Source organism: Abramis brama (genome assembly GCF_963993115.1).
Source record: "Abramis brama genome assembly, chromosome: 10".
In the NCBI taxonomy this organism is placed as follows: Eukaryota; Metazoa; Chordata; class Actinopteri; order Cypriniformes; family Leuciscidae; genus Abramis; species Abramis brama.
Window position 1 is genome coordinate 8,544,519 of NC_139972.1, and position 25,706 is coordinate 8,570,224.

At 39.8% G+C, this 25,706-nt stretch overlaps 1 protein-coding gene across 1 annotated transcript in view; it reads left to right on the forward strand.

The window, feature by feature from the left end:
- The first annotated feature begins 4,784 nt into the window (after positions 1 to 4,784).
- Positions 4,785 to 25,706, forward strand: part of LOC311090814 (uncharacterized protein) — a 189,835-nt gene continuing 168,913 nt past the window's right edge. The window contains exons 1-9 of the mRNA XM_084126357.1: positions 4,785 to 4,991; positions 6,228 to 6,363; positions 6,536 to 6,649; positions 7,152 to 7,265; positions 7,567 to 7,677; positions 9,269 to 9,382; positions 9,685 to 9,798; positions 9,875 to 11,671; positions 17,663 to 17,833. Coding sequence (XP_083982483.1) covers positions 6,314 to 6,363; positions 6,536 to 6,649; positions 7,152 to 7,265; positions 7,567 to 7,677; positions 9,269 to 9,382; positions 9,685 to 9,798; positions 9,875 to 11,671; positions 17,663 to 17,833 — 2,585 coding nt within the window. The 5' untranslated portion in view covers positions 4,785 to 4,991; positions 6,228 to 6,313. The remainder of the gene's footprint in view (positions 4,992 to 6,227; positions 6,364 to 6,535; positions 6,650 to 7,151; positions 7,266 to 7,566; positions 7,678 to 9,268; positions 9,383 to 9,684; positions 9,799 to 9,874; positions 11,672 to 17,662; positions 17,834 to 25,706) is intronic.

Sequence of the window (25,706 nt, forward strand, 5' to 3'; positions counted from 1 at the left end):
ACTGTGCCCGCAAAAAGCCAGCATGGGCCCCGCAGGGCAGTAAGGGTAAAATCTTTCCGTGGCAGGGGCAGCTGCCACTGGCGCCTGTCACTCGACCTGCCACCGCTATATGCGCCTGTCACTCAACCTGCCGCGCCTGTCACTCGACCTGCCACCGCTATATGCGCCTGTCACTCGACCTGCCACCGCTATACGCGCCTGTCACTCGACCTGCCACCGCTATATGCGCCTGTCACTCGACCTGCCACCGCTATATGCGCCTGTCACTCGACCTGCCGCGCCTGTCACTCGACCTGCCACCGCTATACGCGCCTGTCCCGCGACCTGCCACCGCTATACGCGCCTGTCCCGCGACCCGTCACGGCTATGCGCCTGTCCCGCGATCTGTCGCGGCTACACTCGCCTGTCAGTCGACCCGTCACGGCTATACTCGCCTGTCCCGCTTTCTGTCACGGTTATACTCGCCTGTCCCGCGACCCGTCACGGCTATACTCGCCTGTCCCGCGACCTGTCACGGCTATACTCGCCTGTCACTCGACCTGTCACGGCCAGGGGCGGCTCCAGAGAATTTTTAACATGTGCTGAGGGGGTGCTAGATCGCTGAGGGGGTGCTAGATCATTGACTGGGGGAGCTGCCTAATTATAGGCTATATATATATATATATATAGGCTACATACATAAGTTTGTTTCCGCCACAGAATAAAACATTTTAAAAGATAATTGCGACTTTATTTCTCAGAATTGCGAGATATAAAGTCAGAATTGCGTGAAATAAAGTCGCAATTGCGTGTTATAAAGTCAGAATTGCGAGATATAAAGTCAGAATTGCGTGAAATAAAGTCGCAATTGCGTCTTATGAAGTCAGAATTCTGACTTTTTTTCTCGCAAAATGCGACTATATCACGCAATTCTGACTTTATAACACGCAATTGTGAGTTTATATCTCGCAATTCTAACATCTTTTCTTAGAATTGTGAGATATAAACTCACAATTGTGAGATATAAAGTCCAATTCTAAGGGGAAAAAAGACGGACTTTTTTTTTTTTACCTCAGAATAGTTTATATCTCACAATTCTGACTTTATAACACGCAATTGCGACTTTATATCATGCAATTCTGACTTTATATCTCGCAATTGCGACTTTATTTCTCAGAAATAAACTTTATTTCGCAATTCTGAGAAAAAAAGTCACAATTCTGACTTGATATATCGCAATTGTGAGAAAAAAAGTCAGAATTGTGAGATAAAAAGTCGCAATTATTATTATTTATTTATTATTCAGTGGCGGAAACAAGCTTCCATATAAATGAGCAAAACTTGCCCACTAAATATTTAGCTATAATATTCAATTATTTTAATGACCACAATTAAAGTTTTAATTTTATTAAATTGAACAAGCGCAATATTCAGCATTCAATCAAATAGAAAAGATGTTTTATTAATAATAATGTTATTTCAACATAATATCTCGTTATTCCGACATAATATGTGTGCGTGCAACAAGCAAGATGGGCATTTGTAAATCCGGTGACGCGTGCATTGATTTTTATTAATAAACTAGTGTTTTCTGGCAGTGTTGGCTGCAAAGATGAAGTTGACGATCGCCATATTCGTAGTGAACGCGCCAATAGAGAGAAATGCACATAATGGATTACATAATCACAGAGTAGCCTTTTTCTTTTCGTTTTGAATTATTTCGTTTAAAGACATTTCAAGCTTGGTGTATTTGATGTATTTCTCATGTCTATGTGAGGCATACACTGAGTTTCGTTAAGTTAGGATGAGATGCGCTCCAGTTCACGTGCAATGCAAGTGACTGCACGTGCGCCTCCATGATTATATTGTCCGTTATATTTGCTTCCTATTTATTAAATCCAGGCAATTGGTTGATGAAAAATTGATTAAAATTAAGATACAATTTATACAAAACGAAATTCACTTTAAAGAAAGGTTTTCTACAAAACAAAACTTAATAAAGTGGTCAAAATCATGTCTGACCCGCTCCATGTCTCTCGATATATATTGTGCATCCTCTTACTTGTGCTGTTCACTTTTCATAAATCAACGTAAATGGAAAAAAATAATAATATAATATTTTAACAAATATGAAACTAAATGCGCTTATTTAATGGCTACAACAGTATAGTAGGCCTACATCTGTATTTGTACAAATTGCTGCACATTCATTTAATTCTGAACTGTGCACACATGAAAGGCATTTGTTCAAATCAAGTTCATGGATAATTGTGCGTGCATTTATTAATCATTATGATACTAAAATCATAACAAAGTAGGATATGCTATGTACAAAAAATCAGATGAGCCCAGAATATGAACGCAAAGTTTAACTACACGTTAAGCATTTTCCTCCCATAGAAAAACATTAAGAACACTTAATGTGGCTTAATGCAGATTAGAATGTCCCCTTATTATGTCGAAATAACGAGATATTATGTCGAAATAATATATTATGTCGAAATAACGACTTATCATGTCGAAATAAGACTTCTTAATAAACACTGTAAAAAATGATCGTAATTTTAACGGTAAAAGACTGTAAAACTGCTACAGTGAAAAACTGTTAATTGGTTAACAGAAAGTTTCCGTACTATATACGGTAAATAACTGTGATAGATCTAACGGTACATTTAATGTAATTTTACTGTAACATACCGTTAAATTTACAGTTTTTGAAAGTGAAAAAACAACTCATTGTATAATTTACAGTGAAAAACCGTAAATTGACATTCCCACAATTCCCTGTGACACTTCACATTTGATGTATTTTTGTTGAAATAACTATGTTTGTTTCTTCATAGTTTTCTTCTTTTTTCTAATCAGTTATGTACATTAGGGGTTTATGTTACATTTAATGTTGTTAAATTAATGTTTATTGCATTTTTAAAATTTCATGTGTTACCATGATGGTGTTTAATGTTTGTGTGAAGGACACTGTGCAGCTTCTATATTAGTATTAACTTTCTTGTGGAAGAACTGTTTGTGTTGAGCTTTGATTGATCATGTGACTCTCATCACTGCTGTGATTGGTGGTTATCAGTGTACAAAACAGATATTAATACTTCAATAGGACGGTAAATTAACATTATATCATATTACTGAAATCCAATGTTAAATATACAGTTTTTTTCCGTAAAAACAATGGGAAGAAATTACAGTATTTTTTTTATAGTAAATTTTTTTTACAGTATTTTTCCGTTTTTTAACAGAAATTTTCTGGCGCCTCTGCTTTTTTTTTTTTTTTACAGTGAATAATAAATTAATAATAATAATAATACCAATAATAATATTGATGATAATAATAATAATTAATATAGTAATAATAATCATTGCTATATCAAGCCAACCTCACTGCATGCTATCTTAAGGTAAACTTGCACTAGCTAATGTTGGACTACTGAGACGTTAGTCACGGCCAAGCTATTTCATTGTAGCCTATTTTGTAATTCAAAGGATATTCAAAATATTTCAAGACAGTGCACCTTCTGGTCAAAAGTTATACATATTTTCCAAAAATGTTGATAACTTTTGAATAAATCTGCCTATTGTAATGCCACTGGTAAGGTTTGTCATTGTCACCTCACTCTGACCACATCACATCGATTTCGTAATGCGCCACCTATTGGTCGAAAATGATATAGGCTACCATTTAACCATAAGTTAGGCTACTGTTTGATTTTTCAGCCATTTGCCCAAAATCCTCCAAAAAGTGTTTAATTGCTGGTTGCAGTTGGTCTGACACTCCCAGCAATGTTGGCATGTCTTGTCTGCTTTTCAAATCTAACCTAAACAGTGTTAGATTTTAATAAAAATAAAAAAACATTCAAAATCGGGATGCGTTTTCCAGGTTATCTTTGTTTTTTTAACAGTAGCCTAACTTCGGGTCACGTGACAGGCACAAACAGTGGTTCGACTTCGAGTGAGAGGCGCATTTAACGCTCATGGGACGCAAGGCAGATGCATAATAGCGGTGTGCATAATACCATAATGCACACCATGCGGTGTGCATAATGCATAATACCATAGCGGTGGCAGGTCGCGGGACAGGCGCGTATAGCGGTGGCAGGTCGAGTGACAGGCGCGTATAGCGGTGGCAGGTCGCGGGACAGCCGCGTATAGCGGTGGCAGGTCGAGTGACAGGCGCGTATAGCGGTGGCAGGTCGCGGGACAGGCGCGTATAGCGGTGGCAGGTCGAGTGACAGGCACGTATAGCGGTGGCAGGTCGCGGGACAGCCGCGTATAGCGGTGGCAGGTCGAGTGACAGGCGCGTATAGCGGTGGCAGGTCGCGGGACAGGCGCATATAGCGGTGGCAGGTCGAGTGACAGGCGCGGCAGGTCGAGTGACAGGCGCGTATAGCGGTGGCAGGTCGAGTGACAGGCGCCAGTGGCAGCTGCCCCTGCCACGGAAAGATTTTACTCCCTCTCCCGCAGGGGCATGTTTGCAGGGGTATCAACGAGTATCAGCTGCTCGTGCTCGTCAGTTTTCTCAGCGCAACATGCCTCAGTTCAGTTAACTGTTGGAGTAACTGGAGTAAAATATACTGTTTTATTTACGGGATATTGTTTTATTTCGAGTTGGAGGGACTGTCAGGCATGTCCGAAAGTGAGTAACTGTTAACTTAAGTAACTTGTGGATCAGACTGACTCAAGACGCGTACTGTTACGAACGATTCAGTCCGATTTGATGTAGCCTACTGGTTCGACCGGTTCATTAAAAAAAGAACCGGTTCAAAAGAACGATTCGTTCACGAACCGGACAACATATTGTTTTGCGCGGTGAAAGTGAAAGTAAATGAACAGATCGAGTTGATGTTTCGCCCTTTAACAGCCAATCGATTCTATACTGAGTATCAAATGCAAAGTGTTTCATGGAAACCTTCACAAAAGCTAAGACACGAATTTACGTGTAACTGCTTGATAGAAACGGCGGTGGATTTTGTGAATCTGAATGTGATCAAACGTTGATCAAGGTGAGTGTTCAGGGGCCTCATTCATAAACGTTGCGTACGCACAAAAGAAGGCGTACGCCGCTCTCTACGCAATAATTGGCTTTTATAAAAAGCAAACTTGACGGGAAAATGTGCGGTCCTTCACGCAAACTCTGACACAGGCGTACGCACAAAAAACGGGTGAAAATTGAATGGCGACACCGTCGGCAGATGGAAGAAACACGTGAAAGTGTGTGAAACTGTAGACCGTTGTGCAAAAGAAATGGCTGCCTCTCATAAATAACATGAAGACTTCACAAAGCAAGTCTTACAATTAACAGCCTACACGAACACCCGTTTGATCGATCTGCAGTGTAAAACAAACAAAATCAAACGAAGATTAGGCCTACAATAGAAATGCAAATTAACACATATTTGCAAAAAGAAAAGTGAAATATGTTCTGCAATAATATTGGCATGTTATGCAATTCATCCTCATAAATCTGTAGCTTGTCAGATGCAATCAAATGGATGGTAATAAAATGCCATGATGCCATCACAATGCGTGATGACGCACAATGATCTTGCGCTCTTAGAAGATGTGGCAAATGGAAGGATTCGGAGTGAACGCATCTTCAGACGTTTCTTTTTTATTTCGGTCACGGTCCGAGGTTGTGAGGCTGCAGCATTAACGGCGTCTGCAACCTTTTGCCACTCAAGTGCCTTTTAGTAATGCCCACACTGTGCCCTCCAAACAACATTTTACTCCTCTTTTCCACCTCGCCAACGATAATTTCTACTTCACATTGAGTGAAGTTACGTTTCTTGGTTTTCCTCTCTGTGTTTGCCATGATTTCGCAATCGATGAATATTAACTTGTGGGCGTTTCACGGACTATTTATGGGCAACTATGGGCGTGACATGAAGTCGCAAAAGCTGCGCTACATTTAGAATTGATTGTGATTTATTAAGGGAAAACTGCGTAGGATGTGCGTGCGCACGGTTTTATAAATCCGAATATTTCTGTGCGTACGCACGTCCTATGTTTCACGTTTTACGGGTGACTTCCGCATTTAGGCCAATATTAGCCTATTTCCCCTAAAGGACATAGGCCTATTAGTTATTTTATATGTGTGTGATATGTTTCATTTTAGAGCAAAACATACTTTCATTGTTTCGTGTTGTCTGTGGTTTATTAAGCATTTGTGTTAATATACGACTAACATTGTGTATTTGAGTGAACGCCGCGTCTCATGATCCTGTTTCTCTGAATCTCAGGTTCCGTTCAGCTGAATCATTGTTTGTCATTTCCATTCAGAGTCAGTGGTGAAGATCAGATTCTGTCTCAACTCTTCAGCTTCATCATGGATGAAACTCAAACATCCAGAGATGAAGATTTTTATCCAGGTTGCAGGTATTTTGAATAAACTCCAGATTAAATCATCTTTTAATTATAGGCAAGACGTTTTTATTAAGTTAAAAACTTTAATTTTATTGAAAACAATTAGACCAGCCAGTTTTTTTTTTTAAAAAACCTTTTAAGAACTTATATTAAAATATATTAAAAAAAAATGTTTATGTTATAGTTCAGTTCATCAGAAGAGTTCAGAACCAGAGCCCAGCTGTGTGTCTATGAGGAGTGACACGTCTATGGGTCATCCAGTACATTTTAAGAGTGAAGATACACAGACTGATCTCAGGTATTACATTTCTATAAAAATATGATTATAGTATGACATTTTATATTGTCAGAACATTATCAGTAATATATTCTACAACAGTGGTTCCCAATTCCAGTCCTCGTGACCCACTGCTCTGCACATTTTGTATGTCTCTCTTATCTGACACACTCAGTTCAGTTCATGGAGTCTCTCCTAATGAGCTGATGATCTGGTTCAGGTGTGTTAAATAAGGGAGACATACAAAATGTGCAGAGCAGTGGGTCACGAGGACTGGAATTGGGACCCACTGTTCTACAAGATATAAACAATGTACAAGAAGAATGTTTTAATGTAATATTTTAATGCACACAGTATAGTGTTGCTCACACAGAGAGACATCTGTGAAAGAACTCATTTCATTGTACAATTCTTGTAATAACAGTGTGAATTAAATAATCATGAAGAGTGATTGTTTTATTGGTAAATGGATATGTAATATGTTGAATATGGCAAATATGTTTAACTTTAAACTCTGTTATAGTTCAGTTCATCAGAAGAGATCAGAACCAGAGCCCAGCTGTGTGTCTATGAGGAGTGACGGGTCTATGATTCGGCCAGTAGATTTTAAGAGTGGAGATACACAACATGATCTCAGGTATTACATTTCTATAAAAATATGATTATATAGTATGGCATTTTATATTATCAGAACATTATCAGTAATATATTCTACAAGATATGAGAAATTCTTTTTGGACATTGCTTAGTTATTTTTATGTGTAGCTAATATTTTAGTGTATGTAGTGTTACTCACACATGAGAGACATATATGAGAGCACTTAGTTCATTTCACAGTTTTTTTAATCAACATTGTGAAAATAAATTCAAGGATAAATGAATATGTGATTTTAAATACAGTAATTCAATGTATTAATTTTAATATATTTATGTTATAGTTCAGTTCATCAGAAGAGATCAGAACCAGAGCCCAGCTGTGTGTCTATGAGTGATGCATCTATGGGTCATCCAGTACATTTTAAGAGTGAAGATACACAGACTGATCTCAGGTATTACATTTCTATAAAAATATGATTATAGTACACCATATTATATTATCTGAACATTGTCAGTAATATATTCTGTCAGGTTTGTGGGTGAGGGATGAAGCAAGGACTCAAGTGCAGAGTTGATGGGCTTTATTTTAATAATAAAAATAAAACTGACTTGACTTGACGGAAACACACGGTGTACATACAACATAGAAATGACAACGAACCAGCACAAGACTGCGAACACAGGGAGAATAAATAGGGAGCAAACAAGGCAGGTAACGAGGGAGGACAGGTGGGGCAAATGAACCAATAATCAGGTAACGAGGTGGGTGGGGTTAGACAATAGACAGGAGAGCACATGGCACAAGGAAACATGACAAGCCATGTGCTCACACCAAACATAACAAAAACACAAGCATAAATGAGACATGAACGCGCAGCTAATGAAAACTCATAAGCCACGTGTTCACACAAAACACGACAACAAGAAAGCACACAGCTAGTGTAAAACACAAGCTGTGTGCTACACAGCACGAGACAAAACATGACATGAAAGCACACGGCCGATAAAAACACGAACCGCGTGCTACACAAAAAACGTGGACAAGAGCGTACGGCCCGAGCAAACTCGAAACCGCACGCTCACACGACAAGACAGAGCGCACAAAACCGAGCGTAAGCTCATCCTGTGCGCTCACAACAGAAAACAAACACGCGGAGCATTGATGTCTGAATCCCGACACAGAACCGAAAACCAAACTAGACCGACATGCCGGGATCCAAAAACCATGCCCCGCACACGTAACAAGGCACGTAGACAAGTCTCAGACAAAGACGAGACAAAACCGGGAGTGTCAGAGCTCTGTCACAAAACCAAGAATTGAACTAGACAGAAGTGACAGAACCCTGACAATATTCTACAACAGTGGTTCCCAAACCTGTCCTGGAGGACCCCCAACACTGCACATTTTCTTTGTCTCCCTAATCAAACACACCTGATTCAACTCATCAGCTCATTATCACATGGGTTAATGAGCTGATGAGTTGAATCAGGTGTGTTTGATTAGGGAGACAAAGAAAATGTGCAGTGTTGGGGGTCCTCCAGGACAGGTTTGGGAACCACTGTTCTACAAGATATAAACAATGTACAAGAAGAATGTGCTAATGTAATATTTTAATGCATACAGTATTCGTCCCCTTGGAATTATAAGGTTCTATCTGCGTTCTGAGCAGTTTTGAGATATTGAGCTTTAAAGTTTTTGCATTCCATTCGACTGTGTAGAAAGAACCTTTTTATTTTCTAAATAAAAAGTTCCAAAATGTACACAACTTAAAAAACAAGATCACATAATGTAAAGAAGTGGTCACAGAATAAGAATATGTGAATAACTAAATTTTGACAAAAATGTCAGATAGAACCTTATAATTCCAAGGGGACGTAGTGTTGCTCACACAGAGAGACATCTGTGAAAGAACTCATTTCATTGTACAATTTTTGTAATAACAGTGTAAATTAAATAATCATGAAGAGTGATTGTTTTATTGGTAAATGGATATGTAATATGTTGAATATGGCAAATATGTTTAACTTTAAACTCTGTTATAGTTCAGTTCATCAGAAGAGATCAGAACCAGAGCCCAGCTGTGTGTCTATGAGGAGTGACGGGTCTATGATTCGGCCAGTAGATTTTAAGAGTGGAGATACACAGACTGATCTCAGGTATTACATTTCTATAAAAATATGATTATAGTATGGCATTTTATATTATCAGAATATTATCAGTAATATATTCTACAAGATATAAGAAATTCTGTTTGGACATTGCTTACAGTTATTTTTATGTGTAGCTAATATTTTAGTGTATGTAGTGTTACTCATACATGAGAGAGGTATATGAGAGCACTTAGTTCATTTTACAGTTTTTTTTATCAACATTGTGAAAATAAATTCTTTAAGGATAAATGAATATGTGATTTTTGAATACAGTAATTCAATGTATTAACTTTAATATTTTGTTATAGTTCAGTTCATCAGAAGAGATCAGAACCAGAGCCCAGCTGTGTGTCTATGAGGAGTGACGCGTCTATTATTCCACCAGTAGATTTTAAGAGTGGAGATACACAGACTGATCTCAGGTATTACATTTCAACAAAATATATGATTAAAAAAAGACATTGTGTTTATTAATACTGTGGTATTTTCATTTTACAGCCATGAAGTCCTCAACAGGTTTAGATCAAATCTGATGAAGAAGTTTGAGTGTCTGTATGAGGGAACAGCACAGCGGGGAAACCCAACACTCCTGAATGAGATTTACACAGAGCTCTACATCACAGAGAGTGAGAGTGGAGAGATCAGTAATGAACATGAGGTGAGACAGATTGAGACACAATCCAGGAGAGCAGCAACAGAGGACACACCGATCAAATGCAGTGACATCTTTAGACCTTTACCTGGACAAGACAAACCCATCAGAACTGTGCTGACAAAGGGAGTCGCTGGCATTGGAAAAACAGTCTCTGTGCAGAAGTTCATCCTGGACTGGGCTGAAGAGAAAGAGAATCAGGACGTCCAGCTCATATTTCCACTTCCTTTCAGAGAGATCAATCTGATGAAGGACAAAACACTCAGTCTTTCAGATCTTCTTCATGTCTTTTTCCCTGAAACTAAAGAAATGGAAATATCCAAAGACAAATATAAAGTGTTGTTCATCTTTGATGGTCTGGACGAGTGTCGTCTGTCTCTGGATTTTCAGAGCGATGTGAGGTTGTGTGATGTAAGTGAATCAGCCTCAGTGGATGTGTTGTTGACGAACCTCATTGTGGGGAATCTGCTTCCCTCTGCTCTCATCTGGATCACCTCCAGACCAGCAGCAGCCGATCTCGTCCCCTCTGAGTGTGTCCATCGAGTGACAGAGGTACGAGGCTTCAATGATCCACAGAAGGAGGAATACTTCAGGAAGAGAATCAGTGATCAGAGTCTGGCCAATACAATCATCTCACACCTGAAGTCATCAAGGAGCCTCTTCATCATGTGCCACATCCCAGTGTTCTGCTGGATCTCAGCCGCTGTTCTGGAGAAGATGTTGAGCGAAGCAGAGGCTGGAGAGATTCCCAAGACTCTCACTCAGATGTACACACACTTCCTAATGGCACAGATTAGCATCAAAGACACAAAGTACAATGAGAAGAAGGACACAGACAAAAAGATGATTTTCAAACTGGGGAAACTGGCTTTTCAGCAGCTTGTGAAAGGCAATGTGATCTTCTATGAGGAAGACCTGAGAGAGTGTGGCATTGATGTGAAAGAAGCATCAGTTTACTCAGGATTGTGCACTCAGATCTTCAGAGAGGAGTTTGGCTGGTATCAGGGGAAAGTCTTCTGCTTTGTTCATCTGAGCGTTCAGGAACATCTAGCGGCTCTATATGTGCATCTCTCCTGTACAAACTTCAGCTTAAATGTGTTTGACCCAGTCACCAAACAGAGTTTGCGGTCAAAGGACTGGTTTCAGCTCATGTCTAAACATGTTTCATTATCTGCGCTGCATCAGAGAGCTGTGGATGAGGCTCTACAGTGTAAAAATGGACATCTGGATCTTTTCCTGCGGTTTCTTCTGGGTCTGTCAGTGGAGTCTAATCAGATTCTCCTACAAAGACTAATGAAACAGAAAAGCAGATCTGACAGCAATGGGGAAACAGTTGAGTACATCAAGGAGAAGATCAGGACCATTGACTCTCCAGAGAAATCCATCAATCTGTTCCACTGTCTGAATGAACTGGGTGATCATTCACTAGTGGAGGAAATACAACAGTATCTGAAATCTGGAAGAATAAAGGAAGCCAAACTCTCTTCATCTCAGTGGTCAGCTGTAGTCTTTGTGTTGTTGACATCAGAGGAGAAGCTGTACAAGATTAATATTAATGATTTTGTTGGAAGAGACAATAAAACTGAACAACTAAAGGCTCTTCAGAAGCTTCTTCCTGTGATTAAAGAATCCAGATCAGTTCAGTAAGTATCAATCAGAACAATCAGTTCACTGTTAAAACATTAGGAAAATAAAAGTTCAGAGTTCAGTGGCAGGTATTTTGATGTTTCCTAAACCGTGACAATGTAAAAGTCAGAAAGTTTGTGTATGAATAAATTAATTCAGGTTTACTAGTTGAATGTTCTTGCACATAAAGAAGGAATTTAAATATTTAAAAGAAATGATAAAAGAAATGAAGACCAAGCAAACAACTGGAGAAACAGCTCATTTATCAGTCTCTAAGAACTCTTTCTAAGATCTCTAAGAACACATGCAATGTGTTGCATGTGTTCTTGTTCAATCCAAAATCACTGCCTGTGTGTAGTGTATGTGTTGTCGACCTCTGTTTTTTCCAGTTTAAAAGGATATCAAAGTCTGTTTTTAAGGCTTACGTTGGATTTCTCTATGCATTTTTTTTTTTTTTTTTTTACAAATCTATCACTAATTCATTGCCAAAATGAGGGCATACCCTACACTCATTTATCTGCTCGGCTGCCTGATACTATGGGCGGCGTGCTTAATGCTGATGAGGAGAGAGATACACCTGCGTCGTATCTGTGAATTATTCCGAGCGCTGTGATATGATGCAGCGCCTGATAATAGTCCCCAGCTTGGTAGCCTATTATCAGGCGGCAGGCACTGCGTCATATCATTGCGCCTGCTGCACCCATGGTACGGCAGCAAAGTTCCTTGATTATTACGCAGGAATGAGAGTATAGTTCCTAGCCATATCAGCCTAGAAAATCGCAACTTTACATTTTCCATCGGTCTGTAATCGATGTAACTACAGAAGAGTCAAGTTTTAAATAGGAAAAATATCGAAACTCTTTGGTCATTTTTTTGAGAGAGATGCTAATGGTCTTGTCCGATTCAATGATCTATGCTAAGCTATGCTAAAAGTGGTACCGCCAGACCCGGAGATCGGCTGAATGGATTTGAAAACGGTAAAACTCAACTGTTTAACTCTGGAGGAGTTGTAAAATAAGCCTATTTCCAAAAAAAGTGGAGTATCCCTTTAAATGGTCCAGATATCATCGTTGCCGGATGTTATGGTCCCCCTTCAGCTTAAAGTGAAACTATTACTTCACTTACGGACCTTCTCCATTACTGGACTAAATCTGAGCTGATTTTACTCGGGGATTTAAACTGGGATTGGTTATCACAAATGTCTGATACACTGTAAAAATTAATACGCTATATCTAATCAATAAAATTGTAGCAACAGATTACAAGCAATATTATTAAGTAAATGTAACAAATTAGAATTGAGTAATAATTAATTAAATTAATTCCTTAAAAGTTAATCATTTAAAATGAGTAAAATTGACAATTTTTTTTTTAAACAAATTTTTTTTATTGCCAACATTGAAGACACCTGATGTTAACAAGCATAATCACTGAAGGAGAAAACCGTAATTTTAAGTCACCATTATGGTGATCCGTGTTTGATTTAGTTGGGCTCTTGACCCTTGAATCATTGACTTTAGATTTTGTTTGGCTGCTGTACCTGAGTTATAACAGCCAGATGAACAAAGAGAAAAGGTGATCTGATGGTGTTGGTTATAATAATTCATTACATTTATATAGCGCTTTTCTAGGCACTCAAAGCGCTTTACATAGAAGGGGGAATCTCCTCAACCACCACCAATGTGCAGCATCCACTTGGATGATGCGACGGCAGCCATATTGCGCCAGAACGCCCACCACACACCAGCTTACTGGTGGAGAGGAGACAGAGTGATGAAGCCAATCAGTATGTGGGGATGATTAGGAGGCCATGATGGACAGAGGCCACTGGGCAAATTTGGCCAGGATGCCGGGGTTACACCCCTACTCTTTCGAAAGACATCCTGGGATTTTTAATGACCACAGAGAGTCAGGACCTCGGTTTTACGTCTCATCCGAAGGACGTTGCTCTTTGACAGTATAGTGTCCCCGTCACTACACTGGGGCATTAGGACCCACACAGACCACAGGGTGAGCGCCCCCTACTGGCCTCACTAACACCTCTTCCAGCAGCAACCTGGTTTTCTCAGGAGGTCTCCCATCCAGGTACTAACCAGGCTCAGCCCTGCTTAGCTTCAGTGGGCAACCAGTCTTGGGCTACAGTGTGACATGGCTGCTTGACATGGTTATGTTTTAACATAATCATTATTTCACAATCATTTGAACTGTATCACTGTACTCATATACAGTAGATCCCAATTTACTTGGGAACCTAATTTACCAATTTAGGTTTACTTTATTAATTATAGCAGCACTGTTCTTGCACAGCATAATATTTTGAACTTTTACAATGTAATCCAAAGATTTCTTAAACGTGTCTCATATACGGAAAATATTTTTTTTGTTTTGATTTAGTTTTTAGACACACAGACATCAATAATCAGCCTGTGAATCTCAACAATGGTGACAATTATAAAGCATGTTGCAGTGCATTCTGGGTGCCACCAATCAAAACTCATTCATGGCTCCCATCATACATTGCTGCATGAATAAATAATGAGCTTATGATCAGAGGTGATCTGTTTGTCACCATTGCTGAGATTCATACACAAATTCTTGATGTCTGTGTGTGCCTACATAACTTTTTTTTAAGTTTTTTTTTTTTAATTGATTTGATCATATGGATTTCATTGAAAAGGCTAAAAATATTATGCTGTACAAGGACAGAGCTGCTATAATTAATAAAGTAAACCTAACTCAGAATTTGGGCTCTATATGAGTTCAGTGATTCAGGTTAAATGATTGTGAAATAATGATTATGTTAAAACACAACCAACACCATCAGATCACCTTTTCTTGTTGTTCATCTGGCTGTTATAACTCAGGTACAGCAGCCAAACAAAATCTAAAGTAAATGATTTAAGGGCCAAGAGCCCAACTAAAACAAACACTAATCACCATAACGATGACTTAAAATTACAGTTTTCTCCTTTCTTACAAAAAAAAATTGTTGTAAATTTTACTCATTTTAAATGGTTAACTTTTAAGGAATTAATTTGATTAATTATTACACAATTCTAATTTGTTAAATTTAATTAATAATATTGCTTGTAATCTGTTGCCACAATTTTATTGATTAGATATAGCGTATTCATTTTTACAGTGTATATTCAAGGGTATTTGCAACTCTCTTTGTTTGGATCAATTGATAAATTTACCTACCTGGTTAAATCATAAAGATCTAGATAAATCCATGCTACATGATGTTATTTTAACTAATGCTCCTCAGATTCTCTGTAGTTAGAGTTTTTTGTAATGATGTTAGTGATCACTGTGCAATAGTATGTGTAAGAAATTGCAGGATTCTAAAGAGTAAACCACGTTTTATCCTGAAACGACAATTTAAACATTTTAACAAGCAAGCCTTTCTGCAAGATATTTATAACAGTGATTTATACTTTAACAGATACCTGATGTTGATATGGCATGAGAGTATTTTAAATGTACTTTTTTGACGTACAAACATGCACCTTTTAAAAGGTTTAGAGTAAGAAGTAGAGATAATCTCTGGTTTAATGAGTTAATATCTTCTCCTAAAAAAAAAAAAATTAGATGATGCATGGGCTAAAGCAAAGAAAACAATCACATGGACTGGGTAAATTATAGGACAATAAGAAATAATTGTACAAAATTGGTAAAAAAAGAATCTAAATGTGACTATTACATAAATACGATGAATGAAATTTGAACAATCCGACTAATTTCTGGAAATTGACCCAATCAGTTTGTGGTCAAAAAACCTCCACCAGTCTGCTGAATTGTTTGAAATTAAATGAGAGTGTAATCCGGGACAAAGAAAATATTGTAAAAGCCTTTAACAGCCATTTTATCTCTGCTGAGTTAATTCCAGATTTTTGCAATTTAAAGGAACATAATACAGAAGGCAATGTTGAAAACGCTTTGTGTTGTTCTCAGCTGTTCACTTTTACTACTATTTTAGCAAGTTTAAAATAGTTTACACAAGTTTATAAAGCCTTATCAAACTTGGATTGTAAAAAATCAGAGGGGTTCGATAAAATAGAGCCTTACTTTAAATTCAAATGTTATTCCCTGTGATTGGAAATCAGCTATGATTCTACCTTTGTTAAAAGGTGGTGATCCATCTGAGATGAATAATTATGGTCCGATTTCAAGGTTGTCGGTGATGGCAAAAGTATTTGAATCTTTTGTAAATGATAAAGTGAAACAGTTTTTAACTGAAAATAAATTTTTAAATGAATTCCAGTCAGACTTTAGATCAGGTCACAGTACTATAACAGCAGCCATGCTGATCACAAATGATATTATTAAATGTTTGGATAGTAAACAGCATTGTGCAGCTTTATTTGTAGATCTCTCCAAAGCATTTGATTCTGTAGATCATAAACTTCTGTTGCAGAGACTTAGTTGTGTGGGTTTTAGTGAAACAGCTCTAAATTGGTTTAATAATTACTCAGAAAGAACTCAGTGTGTCTCAGTTGAAAACGTATTTCAGCAGAACAAACAATTAAAAAAGGTGTCCCACAGGGTTCTGTTTTAGCACCAATTTTATTTTCTATTTATATCAATGACATAGGTTGTGGGATAACCCCAGCTAGAATTCATCTATATGCTGATGACACAATCATTTACACAGTAACACATTCTGTGAACCAAGCCTTCTTTTGAAAAAAAAAAAAATTAAATGCTTTTCACCCGTTGTTACATTAAAACAGATCATCCTGTTTTAACTTTAGAAGGGGACTGTATAGAAAGAGTAAATTGTTATAAATACTTAGGCATATGGCTGGATGAAAAAATGGGTTTTAATGTACATATTGAAAATATCTTAAAAAAGCTTAGACCAAAACTGGGTTTCCTCTTTCGTTTAAAGAAATGTTTTCCTTTTGAAGCAAGAAAGAGAATTATTAAAAGTTGTTTCCTCTCAGTGTTGGATTACGGTGATGTGATTTATATGCATGCAAGTTCGCTTTGTGGGTTGGACTTCTTTGTTTCAAGGGAGAAAAATACACATTGATGTTTATTGCTAAGGCATTGTTAGGAAAATTACCAATTTATATCTGTTGTCTTTTATCTTATTACACCTGTAATTATAGCACTAGATCTAGTGCTAAACTTCTTTTAAAGGTTCCTAGAGTATGTCGGGAACTTGGTAAAACTGCCTTCTCTTTTTATGCTCCCTGGTTATGGAACGAGCTGCAGAATAAAATAATGATAGAAACACTCCCCTCTTTAAAAGTTTTTAAAAATCTCTTATTGACCAATTTAAAGGAAACGTGTGCATATTTTAAGTAGCTTTTGTTGTCATTTTATGAGTGCTGGGTAAAATGTATGATTCTGAGTTTTATGTTTGTATGTTGTTTATGTGAAACTTTTTGTGCTGACATTTTGGCAGGGACTACCTGGAAGAAGAGATTTTATATCTCAATAGGACTATCCTGGTAAAATAAAGGATAAATAAATAAAAGTAGCTCAAATCTCCTAAAAAACATTTGACATATGGTTTACATACCAGAGTCATACATTTAAATTTTACTATTAGATGGACAATTAAACATTAACTTGATGTTTAGCTTAAAGTTTACTAAAACTTCACATTTTAATTTTACTGTGAGATTGACAATTAAGAATCAAATCACTGAGTTTGTGAAATTAGTGATGGTTCTCTAGTAAAGTGCAGATTTAATGTGTAGAAACGACTCTTACTTAACAAGAATAGCAATGTACAATGAGACATTTCAGATAAGTCATTACTTTTGCAAATATTTGGAATGGAATTTCAAAAAGATATTGATATGAATATTTTTTTATTATTTAAATGCTGTTTTTGCAGCATGTAATTGGCCATCAGTCCTCTCAGCAGAAAGAAAAACATTTGACCATGAACCTTGGATAAGAATTTTACATTGTTAAATTATATTGGAATTGAAATTTGTTAGAAAGCTATTTGATAGTGTTTAAATTATTCTATTTGATTTTCATCTCTACAGGTTGAGTAATTGTGGCGTCACAGATGAAGGTTTTGCTGCTCTGACTTCAGCTCTGAGATCAAACCCTGAACACCTGAGAAAACTGAATCTGTCTGGGAATAAAATAGGAGAATCAGTGAATCTGCTGTCTGATGTACTACAGAATCCTCACTGTAAACTGGAGAAACTGAGGTAAGATCATATTTGACTCTCACACATGAATCACAATGTAAAGTATATCTGAAGTGTTCAGCCTCTTTCTGCTGCTGTGAGTTCAGATTATTGAGCTGTAAATGATTGAACACATGAGCTGATCCTCAAAAACATGAAACTGCAGGACTGAGAGTCACACTGAAATACACACTTTCACACACAATCAACATTTCAATCTCTTGACTTTAAACAGACTCGAGCTCAACATAGTCAGAACTGAGAAATGAAGAACATGCTGGATTCAATCTTATTGTTAATTATGTTCATCTTTCTGCATTGACACTTTCTAAATGATTGTTTTTAATTTTGTAAAATGAAAAAACACACGTACACATAAACACACTAATTGACACTCCATACATATTACATAGTACAGATCTAGTAAGTAACTAACCTATGTAGTGAATAGTCTCATTTATTAAAGCAGATTTTGCACAACACTGACTTTTAATATAGTACAAATAAGAGATTATTTTTCCTGATTGAATGATACTTTAGATGTTTTGTGACATTAGATCTCAATCTAATGATCCATCAAACATATTAATTTGTGCTTTAAGTTTGAACTTTCTCTTTAAAGGGATATTTCACCACTGGAAAGATGAATGTGTATTTAAATTGGGTCATTTATGTAGTAGAAATGTGAAATTATTTTAGAAGTTGGTGCCTTCTAGACTGAGAAAAGACAAAAAAAATATTTTTGGCTCCTGTGGATGAAAGACAACAACTCCCAGAATGCACTTGCTTCGCTGCCCTACAAGGACACTCCCAAGCCACGCCTACCGGTTACAGGGGGCAGTATCGGAAGAAAAGATACAACTAGGCTACTAGTTGACTCGAAACTGAAAAAGACGCCGTTTTATTGTGAGTCTCCGTGACGAGTTAGTCCACCCCAGCTCGAGTCTGCCCGGGCTCTTCGGACATGTCTGGCCGGGATTTTGAGATCGCCAAAATGTCCGGGATTCGGCTTTTGCGTTCTACAGTCACCATTCATTATGTTTACTGTGGCGAGGAGGACGAGGCTGAGGGCAGTGGGAGAATGGCGCGTGATTACTGATGAGCGACACCTGTGAGACACCGGTCTCGTATCTCTCATGGAGGAGCGACGACAGTGGAGATCGAGGCTACGTTTACACGTGGCCGGCTATTTTTATAAACTGACATTTCACCCCTCTCCATTTTCAATAATAACATCGTGCACACCTGTCAGTTTTCAGAAAAGTGTTCGTTTACACAAACCCGTGTATGCCGTCGAGAGCATGCCAAACCCACGTTAGCCAATCAGAATCCCGAAAAAAGTCACATACTGTGACATCGGCTGCCTAAAACTCTGTTTTTCTCAGTTTACATGCAAACATGCTAATGAAGTTTTCCAAAATCTCCACTCTGGCTGGAGTTTTTAGAAAATAAAATAACCATGTACGTGTAAACGGGGCCCGAGCGAGGCCAGGCCTGAAGTTTATTTTATGTTTATGTTTTATTTGATGTGACAGCAGTCTTCCGTCCGTGAGGGGCTGCTGTCTTTTACTTTCGTTTTGTATTTGTTTTATTTTATGTCATTAAAGTTTTTAAATGTTCACCAGTTCCCGCCTCCTTCTTCCCATAACAATGAACCTTGTTACATTTACATTATTTGACACTGACACGTACGTGCTAGCTTTGTAGGTCATGCATTCTGCTTCACACGGATCCCGACCGAGACGAAAACACAGGAATTTTCTTAGCAATGCTTGTATTGAAGGCTGTAGAATGCACTGATTGCTATTACGGTTCTAAATAACCTTAGAGTATTAATACACAATTAATGTCCAGTAACTAGTAGAGGAGTAAAGAAACCAGAGTCAAAGATCAAATTCACTCACTGTACTGATTGATACATTTTCTCACAATGTCAACAAAAAGGTAAATGTCACAATAAAACAGCGTAGGCCTACGTAAAATAAACAAACAATAAAAACAATGTGGTTATATTCAAAAGATACAATTATATTAAGAGAGAGCAACTAAGTGGTGGAAATAAGTAAGTGTACTCAGTTTCAAGAAGTCCCAAGTATTCCAGAGGAAGTCCACTTAAAGGAAGAAGGGTGCAGAAACGTCGGTCCTCAGACGCGATGCCGTCTGGTCCTGATAGGGTTAATATGATGATGCTCAAAAGGGCCTGTAGCTTCGTGTGCTGTGATGTTCAGTGTGTGTTTGTGTGATGGGTTTGTGTGATTTGGTCAGCTGGACAAATGTAGATAAACGTGTGGTTTGTCTGCAATGACGCACGTGCGAGTATTTACCACAGAAATCCAACAACCTCAGGAGCGATCACACAACATCAGCTGCCCATCACATATGAAATACCAAACTGCTCACCAGTTATATTATCGATCTATAACTTTATGGCTTTCTGATGCACCTTAACTCGTCTCGTTTGCTCACAATAACAACTCGTCGCGCACCACATCTCTTCTTTCTTTCCTCTATTGCCGCGTGTGTGAGATCTCGCGTCATTCTCACAGAACTCGCAAGACTTCCGATTCAAACCCCGCCCACTCGTCAAACTCAACACTTGAATGGAACAATGTAAAACTATAATAACAACATAAATATAAAATGACCATGCCCTTTTGCACAGCCGCCCCCAAATTTGGTACGCAAATTTGCCATTAGTAGGGTCTATGAGGAACTCTCTGAGTCTGGGGGTAATATTGGCAATTCAATCAACTTAGCTACTGGTCTTGTGTACGTTTGATCTTTCACTTTGACCACAGCTGTTCTGACTCTCCCATCTGAACTAGGAATGACAGAAGAGACAGTACCAACTCTCCAGAGCGCTCTTGGAATCTGCTCGTCAACGATGAGTACTACAGTACCAACTGCAATATTCTCTTTCTCTCTGTGCCATTTCTGCCTTGACTGCAATGTGGGTAAAAAGTCATGAATAAAATGCTTCCAAAAATGATCACTCAGAACCTGACTATGTCTCCATCTTTTCCTACTGAGTAATTCTGAGTCTGAATAGACAAATTGAGGCAAGGAGGAGTCAGGCCGCCCCATCAGCAAGGAATTTGGCGTTACTGGGTCTGGATCTGCGATGTCGCTAGAGACATAACCCAAGGGTCTAGAATTAAGGATGCTCTCAACCTCGATCAGAATGGTTCTTAATACCTCCTCGGTAACTGTCTGTGCGCCTAAGGTGGTTCTCAAGGCTGTCTTTACAGACCTCACTTCTCTTTCCCACGAGCCGCCGAAATGAGGTGCACTTGGTGGATTGAACCGGAATCTGATTTGTTGTTTGGCCAACTGGTCTCTGATACTGGGCTGAATCTGAGAGAAGGTGTCCTCCAGCTCTTTACATCCACCTCGGAAATTTGTTCCCTGATCCGAGAGAATCTCATAGGGTTTCCCTCTTCGGGCAATGAAACGCCTGAGTGACAGCAGGAATGAATCTCCATCCATGTGATCCAATAGGTCAAGATGTACGGCTCGAGTAGTGAGGCACTTGTATACGATACCCCACCTTTTCTCAGTGCGCCGGCCCACTTTAACCATCAGTGGTCCAAAACAATCTACTCCGGTGGAGTAAAAAGGAGGTTTACACAATCGCAGACTTGATGGGGGTAAGTCTGACATTCTAAGAATCATTGGTTTGCCTCTCCACTTGTTACACTCAAGACAGTGGTGCTGATGTCTTCGAATAGCCTCTCTCCCCCGCAAAATCCAAAACTTGCGCCGCAGTTCGGCATACACTCTGCCAGCTCCCGGGTGGTGCAATTGTTCATCGTAATGCTTGATTAGGAGCTTCACCACGGGATGATTCTGTGACAGAACGATAGGGTGTAGAACTGCATCACTCAATCCATGACACCTATGAAGTCTTCCTCCTACTCTAATCAAGTCTAGCTCTTTGTCATACTCAGGAGCAAGCTTAAGAAGTCGGCTATGCACAGAAATGTCTTTCCCTCCCTTAAGTAAAGCAAATTCGTCAGGAAAGTCTTGAATCTGACATTGTCTAAGGATAGACAATTCTGCCTTCTGAAATGCATCTGCACTCAGTGAATCTGTGTTGCCAGCCGCCCCATTAAGAACTTGCGCTGTAGCCTCTAGTAACTCAGTATAGCTATTAAATTGACTGGGATCAGGTTCAACTTGCAACTTATGTTCAGTCAACGAACCGCAAAACACAGATTTCTTAAGTTCCTGAACTTCTTCGGGGGCCTTTCTTTCTGGTACCTTAGGCCAATAGCTGCTAGACTGCATCAAGAAAGCTGGTCCTTGTTTCCATCGCGTTTCTTCAGCTAGCTGAGCTAATGACAACCCTCACGTAATATCATCCGCAGGATTGGCTGCAGAATCGACATAACGCCAAGCTCCAGGGTCAGAAAACTCTTGAATTTCTGTAACTCGGACTCCTACGAACACTCGGTATCTGCACGAATCAGACTGTAGCCAAGCAAGAACTGTAGTCGAGTCAGACCAATAGACGAATCTGGAGATATCTAGAGTTAGCTCTTTCTTCAGGACGTCTCCTAGCTGCGCTCCTGTCAATGCAGCGCAAAGCTCTAAACGAGCAATGGAGATCTGTTTCCTCGGAGCGACTCGTGACCTTGCCGCCATGAAGGCAACCTGCGTGTTGCCCTGATCATCTTCAGAACACAAGTAGGCTACAGAGCCGTACGCCTTTTCAGACGCATCACAAAACACGTGAACACTGCGGCGCTTGACAGGATACTGAAGACTGGAACTGTAGCATCTTGGCAGGTGGATCTGAGACAATTGTGGAAGCTCGCTCTCCCACTGATGCCAAATGTCTAGTAAGCCGGATGGTAGATTAGGATCATCCCATTCTCGTTTCTTCTCCCACAACAACTGCACGACAATCTTGGCTCTTGTGGTATACGGAATGAGATATCCAAGGGGGTCGTACAGCTTGGCTAAAGTGCGATAGATGCTCCACATCGTAATTTCACCATCCTCCCTCTGGTAAGGTTTGTATACCAATGTGTCTGATCTACATTGCCATATCAATCCAAGGGCATTCTCCTGCGGATTGGCCATTTCTTGACTGAGCTGAATCTCACCACTCTTTGACTTCAACTCAGCAGGAAGGTGGTGAATAACCTTGGGGATGTTACTGGCCCATTGCCTCAATTCGAATCCACCGTCCATAAGATGACACTGCAATCGGTTTACCAGCTGTAGAGCTTGAGCTTCAGTAGAGACACTCTTGAGACAATTGTCCACATAGAAGCTACGCTCCACCGTTTGACGTACTTCATCAGTAGCTTCGAGATCCACCTTTGCATGGGACTGAAGTGCGTAGGTAGCACAACAAGGGCTACATGCAGTGCCAAATGGCAGAACTTGCCACTGATACACGATGGCCGGTTCAGATGTTTTCCCATGACGCCACAAAAAGCGGAGGAAGGGTTTATCTTCGTCAAGGAGACGGATCTGATGGAACATACCCTTCACGTCATTGCAGATGGCCACAGAATGTTCTCGAAAGCGGAGGAGAACGCCCAACAAGCTGGCACTTAAAGTCGGACCAGGGAAAAGATGGTCATTGAGAGACTGACCCTGATACTCGAAAGAACAATTGAAGACAATACGGTTCTTCGCATTGTGATGAACCATATGATGTGGTATGTACCACGCCTTGGAACTCGGATCACATTCTGCAGATGTCAATGGGGTGACATAACCCGCTTGCAACAGTTTCTGAATCTCTGATTCGTAAGACGCAGCCATACTAGGCTCTCTAGCTAGTTTCCGCTCTGTGCTGCGTAACAGGGCCATGACTGCCTCTTTGGGTGCATTCAGAGGTGGAGGCGACTCTTTCCATAGTAGAGGAGTGGCGTACCTTTTGACACCATTTACATCGATCCTGATGGTTTTCTCTTCTAGGAGGCGAATAGCTTCTGCATCCTGTCGTGATCGACTGGCTACTTTCTCAGATTGATAAGGAAGGGTATCCAGCTGCCAAAGTTTTTCGACTTGACGGAATAGCTCAGCTTCAGCAGAAACACAAGAAATGAATAAACATTCTTGAGGCTGCAAGTGAGGCTTAATAAGACTTGAGGGACCTTGTAATGTCCAGCCAAGCATCGTATGAACTGCCGCTGGACCTCCAGGAGGACCCAATCTCACTGGCTCCACAGGGGTTATCAAGTGAGGATAATCCGAGCCGATCAGTACCAAGGGCTGCGCTTCATGGATGTCATGCAAAGGTAAATCACGGAGATGGTGATATCTTCTTTGCAAGTCAGAGATGGGGTAAGTATGCCGAACTAGGGCTAGCTCTTTTGCGGTAAAAGCACCCTTGACCGGGTAGGATCTGTCAGGGTGTGAAACAGCTGCTATGGAGAAGGATACAGATCTTCCATGAATGGTATGGACATCCTGTCTCACTGTGCGCAGAGCCAAATCCTCTATTTCACCTTGAAGGTCTAGACGTCGAGCAGCTTCATTCAACAAGATAGTACGCTCAGATCCGTCGTCTAGCACAGCATAGGTTTCTAATGACTTATCACCATTCCGAATGATTACTCGACTTAACTTCAGTAGCACTTGCTTGCCACTCGTAGGCCGATCCAAGTACAGGGTCTGAGAAGCAGGGCTTACTAGGCTTTTCTCCGATGTCGGGTTATTACCTTTACTCATCCCATCGGCGTTGGCATTGACTTCATGAAGAACATCAAGATGCCTCCGTTCACACCGCTTGCACTTCCCCTTTAACGTGCATTTAGATGAAGAATGCCCTCATCCACAACGCCAACATCTACGTCCCGTTCTAATCCAACTCTCAATCTGCTCCTTAGTTAAGAGTTTGAAGTTGGAGCACTGATTCATGTAGTGCTGAATTGTGTCACAGAACGGACAATACTTTTTCGGCTTCTCCTGTGGTCTTTCTGAGTCCATGTATTCAGTCTTTGGGAGCTCTACCAATCCTACTTTCTGCTCTCTTCCATGTAGAACAGTAGTCAGCTTACGGGGCACAAAGCCAGTTCGCTTGTCTTTGTGAACACTGTGTTTCACTTGCTCAGGGTAGGAGCCATACTGTGTTCCTTCTACCTGCACACGAACCTCATATTCCAGCCAGTCTGTGAAATCAATCAGCGTTGGAATAGGTGTCTGAATGGGGTTAATGAATCTCTTGAAGTTAGCTCTTAGGTCGTACGGCAACTTGGGTAAGAGACGAGAAACATGAGAGCCACATTTCAGTTCAGTCCAACCTGTGCTACCTAACTGATTTAACATTCCAACCAGTGCTCGGACACGAAGGGCAAATGCCTTGAAAGACTTCACATCCCCGCTCCTGATATTGGGCCCATCCATCAAATTAGTGATCCTTTGCAGTGCCAATTGATGTGGCTGCCCATACATATCAGTGAGCGCTCTCTTAGTGTCACTGAATGGAGTGTGACTGTGACTATACGAGTCGGCAACAAGTAAAGCATCTTCCAGCTTAAGGTGGTCCATAAGTATTTGGAACTTAAAAGACTCAGAAGCGTCTTCTGGAAGAACGTAGTTTAACGCAAGCTTAAGACGAGCAAATTCTCGAGGATCATCCCGAACGAAATGAGGGATTGTAGGAGTTGGCCCTCGATATTGCATTGGTGGTGGATGCACCGGACGATGAATCCCAGAATGTCCAAGAGAATGGTGAGATGCACGTAACTGTCCATTATCTCAACTGTACTCTTGCCTCCAATCGATTGGAGAATGATCAAGACGATCCATAGGGGCATCGTTATACAGACGCTCTCTGTCACTTAAGTGGCAATGATAAGGGTCCGTTGTTGGTTGATAATAAACATCATGAGACCACATACTGGACCGCAACATTGGTGGGTCATCTGCACAT